This window comes from Chrysochloris asiatica, unplaced genomic scaffold (genome assembly GCF_000296735.1).
Source record: "Chrysochloris asiatica unplaced genomic scaffold, ChrAsi1.0 scaffold00188, whole genome shotgun sequence".
NCBI lineage: Eukaryota > Metazoa > Chordata > Mammalia > Afrosoricida > Chrysochloridae > Chrysochloris > Chrysochloris asiatica.
In genome coordinates this window covers 2,985,290-2,997,256 of record NW_006408706.1, presented here as the reverse complement: position 1 = coordinate 2,997,256, position 11,967 = coordinate 2,985,290, and the positions used below count along the sequence as shown (strand labels likewise).

Genomic DNA, 11,967 nt, shown 5'->3' with positions numbered 1-11,967 from the left:
GAGAACCCACAGACTGGGAACATTTTTGGCAAGAACTTGTCAGACAAGGGACTACCGTCTAAAAGTTAAGTAATACTTCAACGTCTCAAAAAGAAGACTATAAATGATAAAATTAGAAAGGGGCAGAGGATATGAAAATACCTTCACCAAAATAAAGACAGTTAGGCGGCTAATAAACATATGAAAAAATGATTAGTCATTAGCCATTAGAGAAATGCAAATCAAAATGACAATGAGATATCATTTTACCCCAGTATTAAAAGCAAAGTTCAAAAGAACAGAAAACAACAAATGCTGGAGAAGATGTGGAAAGGAAGGGACTGTCTTACAGTGTTGGTGGGATTATACAATGGTGCAACTGTTGTGGAAAACGGTATGGCACTTTCTCAGATGGTGGGTCCAGCAATCTCTCCTCTAGGTATATATCTTCAAGAAGCAAGAGTCATGACACAAATAGATATCTGCACACTTATGTTCATTGCAGTATCATTCACAATAGCAAAAAGATGGAGACAGCTTAGATTCCCTGCAGCAGAGGAATGGTTGAACAAACTTTGATATATAACTTTGAAGAATAACGGTGAATCTGCAAAACAACACGTAACGTGGAGGAACCTGCAGGTTATTATGCTGAGTGAAATTAGTTGGTCACAAAGGGGCAGATATTGTATGAGACTACTACTGTAAAATGTCAAGATAAGCTTTCCATTCTATAAGAAACATTCTATGAAGGCTACCAGGGGTGGAAGGCAGGGATAATTATTCACTGGGTAGAGAATGGACACATGTTAACTTGGGTGATGGGGAAGAGAGTTAAAAAGGAGAAGAAGGGGGAGAAAGGGAATCGCTTTTGTATGTGTGTGTCTTTTTTTCCCCCTTGTACTGGAAGGGAAACAATGCATATTTACTTTGTCATTAGGACAAACCATTGGGAATATCCCCACAAAAGAAAAAATGGAAAGGAAAGAAGGGGAAAAAAAAGAAAGGAGAGAAAAGGTTTGCAAATGGATAGTGGTGATGGCTATGCAACATGGGAAGTATCATTGTTGTGGCTGCATTGTAATGTAAAAATGGTTGAAATGGCAGAGGTCTTATTGTATGTATATTGCTACAATAAAAAAAAATGAATAAAAAGTGGTCCTGGAAGAAAAAAAAAAATCAAATTTGAAGCTATTGTTTCTCCATATATCCTCCACCTAGGTTTATACACTTCTGAAGGCAGTGTTTCCATCTCCTAAATCCTTCCCTGAAGAATTCTGTGCTCTTCAATTTATACCAGGTCAAAATCAAAGTTTTGGCAACCTCATAGGACTCAAATTGTGTTCCTTTTCATTGTTCTTTTAGTTTAGGGAACAAAGAGAAATCTGATGGGGCAAGATCAGGACTGTAGAGTGGATGACGTAGTTTCCCAATGAAACTCTCCTAGTACAGCCCTTGCTTCCAACTTCCTTGGTACAATTCTCCTGACCTTTTTCTCACCAATGAAGCTTTCCGTTTTCTCAAAACTTCTTTATTACAAGTCCTCATGATCATCCTGTGTCCTTTGAGAAAATTTATCAAGATTACCACTATGCAATCTCAAAAGACAGTCACCATAACCTTCTGAGCTGACCTCTCTGCCTTGAATTTAATTGGCCCAGCAGATCTCCTTGGAAGCACTGTTTTGATTGGACCCTTCTTTGAAGACACCCTAAAAAGCATTAAACAAGAGTATTACTGAGCTAACTTTGTCTGTAGTCATCCACTGACCATAGATTTATGTGTGACTGCATTTTGTTTGGAATAAAGCCATGCATGTATGAACTGGGACCTTAGTAGCAATACTTTTTCATTTATCTCGTATAGTAGCCCTATGTTAAGAGAGATATAAAATTCATAATGTGATACTGCATAAATCTTTCAGTGGTTCCCATTTTCTTGAGAGCAAAACTAAATAAACAGACTCAGAGGACCCCTAGTGATCTATTAGGAGCAGTCGGAGGCCACTTCTCACTGTGGATACATCAGGTTGAACTGCTTCTGTTTCATTGGCAGATCCTGTTCTCTTAGGGTTTTAGTTTTTCCACATAAGCTCTGGTAGCGTAGTGGTTACGAATCGGACTGCGAACCTTAAGGTCAGCGGTTTGAAACTACCAGCTGCTCCGCGGGAGAAAGATGAGGCTTTCTACTCCCGTAAAGATTTACACCCTCGGAAACCCTGTACAGGGTCGCTATGGGTCGGAACCGACTCGATGACACACAACAACAACAACAACAACTTTCCTCTCCCAGAAATCTTATTTCCCCTATTTTCTTGGCTCATATTAGATGCAACTTTCTTGGAGAAAGCTTTCCCAACTGTGCCTGAATTTATTGGTTTAACGATGTTTATCTGCTGCTATGTGCTCTTACAGCATCATTATTGTTGTTGTTAAGTGCTGTCAAGTCAGTTCTGACTCATAGCAACCCTGTACAGGGTTTCCGAGGTGCAGCTGGTGGGTTTGAACCACTGACCTTGTGGTTAGCAAGTCCAATGCTTATCCTACAGCACTACACCAGGACTCCTACAGCACCATGTGCTAGCCCTAATATATCACTTCATACATAGCTATATTTGCATTATCTGCTTGTCGGCCTCCCATACAAGAAGAGTAAGTCACTTAAGATAAAGACCATTTCCACAGAACCTAAAATATAGCAGAATCTTCTGAAAGACATATTGAATAATTTGAAGATACTTAATTACAAAAATGATATATTTAAATACCACATAAATAGATTCCTCTTTTGGTGGAATTAGTTAATAGAAAAGGAGGTGACCAAGAAAGTGAAGGCAATTTATATTATTTAGATAACTGTGATTGTGATGTTTTAATAATTTCACATTATTTTATTCACTGAAAGCAAACACAATGATGTAGGAAAGGTAAAAGCTCCTGTCCAAGGATCTAAAGACTAGCAGTGTATTGAATGAATGAACTTACATATATTATTATAATGTGCAAAAAGAGTTTGCATTTAGAATAGTAGCCTATTACGACTTTAAATGTAACTATCTTATTGTAAATATAATGATATAATGATTCAAAATGTGAAGACATATCTAACGTGTGAGGCTACACCAGAAAGTCCAAGTTTGCAGAAATGTTCTAGAGCATTTGCTCTTTAAAGGAACAAATTCTATAAGAAGATGCTTCTCTGTTTGAAAAGTAACTGATGGAAACATTTTCTAAATAATTAAGTTATATTAGCTTATAGTTTTAGTTTCTCTTCTCAGATGCTGATAATGAGACTATATTTTCTTTGAACTTTCTTTGAAAGTGGAGGTTATCTTTGCTTTAGTTTGGTTACTGGATACTACAAGTTACTATCAGGAAACATTTAGCAATAGGAGAAAAAACACAACAGCAATCGCACTGGTTATGGATTTTTTTTCTGCATGTTGTTGTTGTTATGTGCTGTTGAGTCGATTCAGACTCATAGCAACCCTGTGTAGGGTTTCCAGGAGCAACTGGTGGGTTTGAACTGCCTAACTTTTGGTTCACAGTCCAGTGCTGATTCTACAGCCATCATACCCGGAGCATTGTTGTTGTTAAGTGCTGTTAAGTTGGTTCCTATTCATAGCAACCTGTATAGGGTATCCGAGGAGCGGCTGGTGAATTTGAAATACTGACCTTGCGTTTCAAACCAACCTTGCGGTTGAGTGCCAAATGTTCTCTTATGCAAAGCAGTAAATACACTATATAACATAATGTTTCATTTGAGTGTTTATTGAATGAGTGAAGTCTTTCTACCAAATAATGTTCTAAGAATGAACACATATTTTCCTTTAAAAGGTAGTATTCTTTGAAAGTTTGATTATTGAAACATGAATCTGCATCTGAATAATGCATAGAAAACAAGGATATAAATACATCATCATAGACATCCTCTTCTGTTACAGAATTTGAGATTCTGTAGATTAGAAGTTACTGAAAAGATTAAAATGACGAATATGCTACGCACACATTTAGTAGGGTGCATTTACATCTGGTAATAACACAAAATAAATAGGTTATAATAAGTGGAAGGAAAACTTAATAATGGATTTAAAATATATACCATGCCATGGGGAAGATGTAGAAAACAAAAATAAAACAAGGGTATTTACCATGTTGTTTATAAATGGTGGATAGTATTGGTTTGTTACATGCATAAGAATAAATGTGCTTAATTGACTCAACTTAATCACTTTCTCTGGTCAGTCATTTCCTTTGTACCATATCCTCACCAAGTCGCCATATGAGGATGAGTGACATTAACCACAGTGTAGTGGTTATGATTCAGGCTGCAAACTCCAAGGTCAGCAGTTTGAAACTACCAGCTGTTCTGCGGGAGACAGATGAGGCGTTCTGCTCCCGTAAAGATTTACAACCTCAGAAACCCTGTATAGGGTTGTTATGAGTCAGAACTGACTCCACGGCACATAACCACAGCCACACATCACCTTCTAATGTGTACACACTTCCACTTTCATCAGCTGAGGTACAGACTAACCTTCTTCTTGCTCCCCAAAGTGTTTATATGAATTTATATGTTCATGCAGTTTTTAAACGAAATATTACGTAAATATTTTTTTTTTCTAAAAAACTAAGATGAATGCTTTAGAAAGTTTCACCAAAGTTGAGACTCCAAGATTAAGTGTTACCCAGTAAGTGTTGAGGTAATTGTAACAGATTGGGAAAAAAATGTGCCAAAGGTTTAATAAGATTCTGTATTCAATGTTCCATCTTTTTAACATAATATGCAGGATTTATAAATATTACAGCTACCTATGGATATTATAGAGTCCTGGTGTGACAATGGAGGATAAGCACTGGATTAGCCAGCCACAAGGTTGGCGGTTCATATCCACCAGCTGCTTCTTGGAAACTCTGTACAGGGTTGCTATGAGTCCAAACTGACTTGATGGCACTTAACCACCATCACAACCATGGATATTATAGAACATACAAAATGTCATATATGTTGTTTATATATATAAGTTGTTAAGTGTCATCGAGTTGGTTCTGACTCACAGTGTATAAGGTTTCAAAAGAGCAGCTGGTGGGTTTGAACTGCTGCCCTTGTAGTTCAAACCAGCCTGTGCAGTGTTTATCCTCAGTGCCACGTCAGGACTCCCAGGACACATTATGCACCATAAAATATAATCATTTAAAAGTATGTACACAAAAAAATAATTCATCCAATTAGTAAAGTGATAAGGAAAGGCATCATATCTCAGAGTTCTTCCAAGCTACATTAAGAAACTGAACTTGTTGACATCTGCTTACCCCAACCTCTGATGTACATTCTGGCAAGTATAAAGTGACAGCAATATCAACAGAATGTTAAACTGTGTCCTGTCCCCAGCCAGGTTAAGTTAGAAAAACAAAGGTTAATGAAACAAGCTACAATTCCAAAATGTCTCCAATATTTCCTTAGAATTGACCTTTCCTTTACAAACTGCTACTTTACTCTTCTCTCTACACAATAAGTTTATTCATACTTTGGAATAAAAGTTCTGGAAGGAGGACTCGCAGAGGAAACTACTTGATTAAAGAGAACTCACATCATACGAACCCAATTGAAGTGAAATTATTTCATAGCATAGTATAATCCAATCTTAAATTTAAATACATTAGTTGAGGTATAGATGAAGCTTGTTATGCACCCCAAATTATTTATACTAATTGTACATATATACATTTTATTTAATAATGTGTAAGATTATTAAATTATCTGCTGTATTATTTTCTATGAGCAGTTGTTGTTGTTAAGTGCCATCGAGTTGGTTCTGACCTATGTATAGGGTTCCGACCCTTTATAGGGTTTCTAAGGAGCGGCTGGTGAGCTGGCACTGCCAAGCTTGCAGTTCAAACGGCTTTGCGGTCGGGCGCATTAACCCACAGCACCACACCAGGACTCCCTATTAGCAGTTAGTAGTTTCAAATTATTTTGTGAATCTAGAGATTTAGAAAATTATACTGAATAGAATGCTTTCATAAAAATCAATAAAGAATACTGTTTGTGGTTTGTTGTTGAAAATCAGGTGAAATTTTTTCTTTCACAATAATTCCTATTAAGCAGCAGTGTGATTAAGAACAGGAACTTTGAAATCTAAGAACTAAACTTAAGTCTTAGCTCTGTCTGTCCTTTATGTTTGGAATATTTGTAATTACCAAGTATGAATTACTGTTTTTAATGCCATTAATTAATAACAACACTATGTGAAAAAGGCCAGATTTTTTTAAATTTCCAAAAGAGGAGATAGAAAATAAGATGATGGCTTACACAAAAGACAATGATAAATGGACACTTTCGACCCATATCCTATATTTCATTTTATTAATTATTATAATTCATGATTCTAAGAGAACCTGGTTCTAAGAGAGGAACCCAATTCCGAGAAGCAGAAAATAAAGACAGAGAAGCACCAGAATATGTAGCTACGAAAACTATTCATTGAGATGAACAACAAACATGGTAGTTAATGACCTTTATTATCTGAACTGAAAGTGGAAATGCTGTTAAGTTTTGAATGTGTTTGCTGACTTTTCATCTAGAAACCTGAATACTAAGTACAGTGGTCTTTGTTGGAGCCAATAGCAATGAATAAAAGTTCAGAGAGGGTTCTAAGGAGGACTTTTTGTACCCTGCTAGTACCCTGGAGTCCTGGTATGGCGCTGTGGGTTAATGAGCTGGACTGCAGGGTCTGTTTGAGCCTTAAGGTTGGCGGTTCAAGTTTACCAGCCACTCCTTGGAAACTCTATACAGGATTACTATGGGTTGGAACTGACTCAATGGCACTTAACAAACAACAGTGCTAAGTGACATATGTTGCACTTCTGAAAAGGTATTTGAGAACCTGTTTTGAGATGGTGCTCTGAAAGCTTAATGCTCCTCTTTAAAATATATCTCTATATTTAATGTCGCTCATTTTGAGCAATATTTGTGGTCCTGATCCCTTTGAAATTGGACTTGTAAGCTATGTAATTATGTTATTATAAAAAAATGAATTTATTCTCATCATAAACACAAACGCTCATTTTCAACTCAGACTACATGGTACATTGTTTGTGGGAGGAATAATGTTTCAGCCACTGATAACTCTTTAGCATTCAGCACATAAGCCAGTTCATATTTTATATCCATTAAATATTGAACGAATGAATTCATTAATGAAATAAAGAAAAGCAGGCCCAAGATAGCAAAACAATCCAACTTTGCCATCTAGTGGTAACTTAACAAAAATGTACATACTAAATTTCGCAGAACATGAAAAAAGTAAGGGATATAACACAAAACAACTTTAAGATAGACATGTGGATGATCAATTTTGCCACTACAAGCTTCAGTTTTCTGTGTTGTACATATAGTTTCAATATACCAAATAAGGTGACATGAAGATTTTCTGAATATAAAAAAATCATATAGTAAGAAAAAGTCCATTAAGATCCAATCTTTGTACCCCAGGTGGTACAAAAAGTCAAGCATTTGATTATGAGCTGAAAGACTGGCAATTTGAATAGTGTAGTGGATCAGTAGTTCTAATCCACCAGTTGGTCCGCAGAAGGCTTTCTTCTCTGGTAAAGATGTGTATCTTCAGAAACCCTACACAGGGTCTCTATGAGTCAGAACTGACTTGACGGCACACAGCAGCAACACAGGTGCCTTGGAAGACAGGACTGGTGATCTGCTTCCAAAATGTCACAGTATTGAAACCCCTATGGAGAACAGTTCTACTTTGTACACCATGGGGTTGCTATGCGTCAGAATCAACTCGATAGCAAAGTACATAAAAGTGCGTCATTATTTTAAAAAGCATATCATGGTAGCGTAGTGGTTACGAATCGGGCTGCTAACCTTAAGGTCAGCAGTTCGAAACTACCAGCAGTTCCGCAGGAGAAAGATGAGGCGTTCTGCTCCTGTAAAGATTTACAGCCTTGGAAACCCTGTGTAGGGTCACTATGAGTTGGAACCGACTCCGCGGTACTTAACAACAACAAGGACCCATAGTATGGCAATGATGTGTTTTTCTCCCTTGTTGTTGTTGTTGTGTGACATAGAGTTGATTCCGATTCATAGTGACCCTGTACAGGATTCTGAGAGTGGCTGGTGGGTCTGAACCACCAGTCTTGTAGTTAGCAGTCCAGTATGGTGCTGTGGGTTAATGTGCCACACTGCAAAGCCATTTGAACTGCAAGGTCGGCAGTTCAAGCTCACCAGCCACTCCTCGGAACCCCTATACAGGGTCGCTATGGGTCAGAACAGACTCTACGGCACTTCACAACAACGACTTATCCTACAATGCTGCATCAAGACTTCAATGTAATTTATTAAAGCGATATTTTGTTTTTAAAAATATTGAGGGGTAATGGCCAAAAATTTTATGATTCTCCTTGAGCAAACAAGCAATACTAGTCTCTGTCATGTAAATATAGTCTGTGCCTTGCAGTGCATTAATAAATCATACCCCACTCTATTTAAAACCTCACATCAAGCCGGTTGTATTCCATCTTCCTCAATGTATATCAACAGGACTTGCTTCAGGCAATAAGAAGAAAATTCCTTTCTTTACCCTCACAGCTATCAAAAGCATTCCCAACTCTACTATAGGCATCCTTGCTGGCTTGAGACAAATATTAGAACCTCATTCAGAATTTTTCATTTGTTGATTTATGATTTAATGTCTCTACAGAAGAGCTAATGTTTCACTATTATTTTACTTTTCTACTTTACAAAGATAAATTAATGAGCTTTTGTTCTTTGAGTTCATGCTTTAAGGTACAAAAGTTAATAAACAAATGCAAATAGTGTTTCAACTTTAAGTCCTGAGCTTCTCTCTCAAGAGGCCTCCTTTAAACTTTGCTCCAACAGAACAGTTCAAGAACCTTAGAATTCATTATATGGCCTTCATTCTTTTAGAGTTTCTCTGGCAAAGGCCAATGGTGATCATTGTTTTCTTCTAAAGTATCAATGATCATATTTAAAACAGCGAGAGTTTAAAAAAAAAAAAAAAAGTAAACCTAGTGAGAACAGTATTGGATCAAAGTCACTCCAGAGATCCCTGAAGCCAACATCTTTTCAGAAGTTTGCTGTGGAGATGTTCTGCCACTTTGCCAGCAGTTGGTGTCATCCCCAACTAAAGCAAATGGGCAGAGGAGTCAGGAAAAAGGAAGCCAGTCACAGGAAAAAGAACTAACTATTCAATTACATTCACACAGTTTATATGGATTTATGTTAACTATAAAAGAAGCTAAAAACCCCTGCACTCATTGTGGGCAAATGCATTTACTTCTGCATACTTCTATGTGTGTTCTACCGCATAGTCACCAAAGGATGTTCAAAACACAAGGCTCCAAACATTTCATAAGTGAAAAAAGTATGTGAACTGAAAAGCAGGTCAACAGAGCAGAAGATGATCGGTGACTTATACTCACCGTGGTGGTGGTGGTGACCTCCTCAGTTACAACCTTCAGGGTGTCGACCACGGAGATGTAACCCAGACGCTTAGCAATTGCCAGGGCGGTGTTGCCATTCTGAAGACAGAGTGAAAGAGAGCAAGAGAGTGAGAAAGGCGAGGGAGGACTGCGATGTGAGCCAATGAGATCACCCGCTGCTCTGCATGAGCCAGCACTTCCTTCCAAAACAAGGCACAGCTTAGGAAAATCACTAGTTTTTACCATTACATCTAAATCTGTCTTTGTAATTTCTTTAGACTATAGCCCAGGTCACTATGGTAACACAACAAGCTTACATCTGCCTGCTCTTTCTAATAAAAAACACTTGCCGCTTTAACCCTAAGGCTGTCAAATATCTCTACAGATACTGTATTGTGCTGATGAAAGTGCCTCTGGAATTGAGGTTGGTGGCTCCAAAAAATAACAGCAAGTAAGAGGTGCACTTATTCATCATCAAAAGTCACACCATCTGCTGCAGGTAAGATGTGACCCTAGGGAACACGGTAACATATTTAGCTGCAGCTGTGCAGAAACTCACCCTGTAACAAAATAACAAAAGCCAGCAATCCAGGATCCAGCTCAGACCACTGGGGATCCTTGTTTGTTTAATTGCAGTCCTTAGTTTACATTTCAATGGCTCCACGTTTCAATGAGCTTTGCCTAACCCAGCAGCCTCAAAAACTGTGCTGCCTTAGAAGGCCAAGAGGGAGGGGTCCCCTTGTGCTCTCACATGTGAGAGCCAGCTGTTGGCCCAGCAAATTCATGCAGTCAAATGGAGGGCTCTGCCGGCAGAGGGGAGACCCTCCCCCAGAAAAGAGACCGTCCCCCAGCAGACACACCCAGTGAAACACTTCAACTTCTCCTAAGTAAGGCTCTGCAACTGGACTTCTCTAGAATCCCGAGAGAATGAATTAAAATTCAACTCAAACAAAAGGTCACGGGATAAAGAGAGGAGGAAGAAGAAGAAAGTGTGGCGAGGACCGCCCAGTATATCTTACCGCAGTGGTGGCATTGGGCTTGGCCCCGTGCTGGAGAAGGATGTTAATGATGTGCGTGTGGCCCTGCTGGGCAGCCTGGTGTAAAGGAGTGTAGCCGTTCTGTGGATGGTGGTGGAGCATCGATTGAAAGAGAGAAAGTAGGTTAGCCTTCTTTTTAAATTTCTCAGTCTTATTTACAACAAAGGACTCCTGATGTGGCACTGTAGGGTAAGCAATGGACTGGTAACCAAAAGGTCATCAGTTCAAACCCATCAGCTGCTACTCAGAAACCCTGTACTGGATCACTATGAGTCAGAATTGATTCCATGGCACTTAACAAAAACATTTACAAAACTATCAAAGATGCTTTGTTGAGTTAAGCCCAATGTTACCAGCAACTCATTTCTAACAGTAAACACTCCCTCACACCTTATGTTCTGGTAAAAGAAAAGACTAGCTTATGAAACAGCAAAATGAACTGACTGTAAATTATTCTTGCTGTATGTTAACCAATTAACATTAAAAATGGGTCTACTGAGAGGAGATTTACAATAGGAAAGAGCATTATCATCGCTATGAGCTCTTCTCTAGAAAACAAGGATGAGCAACACTGTTTTGCTAGAAGACAGCAGACATCAAAATAACCACTGTGTGCTCATTAGGACTTTCCTAATAATTAGAGTTGGGGCAAGTTTGAAGATTCTAAGTCAATGAAAGCAAGTCTACATCTTATATTCCATTCAGAGAACAGCTTTGGTCGAAGAAAACCTCACATATTAAACACTTAGAGAATAGAAGATTCCACTAGAAGCTGAGTAGCTTCTTCTCATTAGAAAGTGTTTTTTAAAACTAGGTTCTTTTAAATATTCTGTTCTAAAGTTTCATGCTGATGAAAGCTTTGTAATACCTGATTTTTGTGCAATTATGTCAAGGTTAGTGCAAATTCAGTCTTGCTCCAATGGGTGGTGGGTACAGGTTGTTATGTCTTCACATTAATAATACTGTACTGAAATTCTTGAAGACACAATGTGGAATTAAGTGCACCAAATGACACTGTGTCAATTCTGACTCATGGTGACCCCACAGGTGTCCGAGTAGAATTGTGCTCTAGATGGATTTCAGTAGCGGAATTTTCAGAAACAGATCACTAGGCCTTTATTCCAAAGCAGCAATGGGTAGACTCAAACTTTTGACTTTAAGGGTGTTAACTGTTTGTACCACTAAGGGACTCCAAGGTATTAATAGTTATCATGAAGTGAATAATCCTTTTGTTTAATATATTGGACCTTAGATTTATTGACTCTTCCTTGTCAGTCTAAAGATGTGAATGCTTGGCATGTAGTAGGTATTTCATCAATAATGTTGACTAAGTAAGTAAATGAAGAACTGATTAAATACTGAATATTTTTATCCTCATATTCCAGACATTATAAAATGAAGGGTGGCAGAGTTTAGTAATTTTTTTACAATAATTTTTGCTTCACAGGAGCTCTGGTAGCGTAATGGTTATGATTCGGGCTGCGAACCTT

At 38.1% G+C, this 11,967-nt stretch overlaps 1 protein-coding gene across 1 annotated transcript in view; it reads right to left on the bottom strand.

The window, feature by feature from the left end:
- Positions 1–11,967, bottom strand: part of ANK2 (ankyrin 2, neuronal) — a 514,556-nt gene that overhangs the window by 110,650 nt on the left and 391,939 nt on the right. Inside the window, exons 21-22 of the mRNA XM_006872258.1 lie at positions 10,460–10,558; positions 9,441–9,539 (exon numbers count right to left, since the gene is read on the bottom strand). Coding sequence (XP_006872320.1) covers positions 9,441–9,539; positions 10,460–10,558 — 198 coding nt within the window. The remainder of the gene's footprint in view (positions 1–9,440; positions 9,540–10,459; positions 10,559–11,967) is intronic.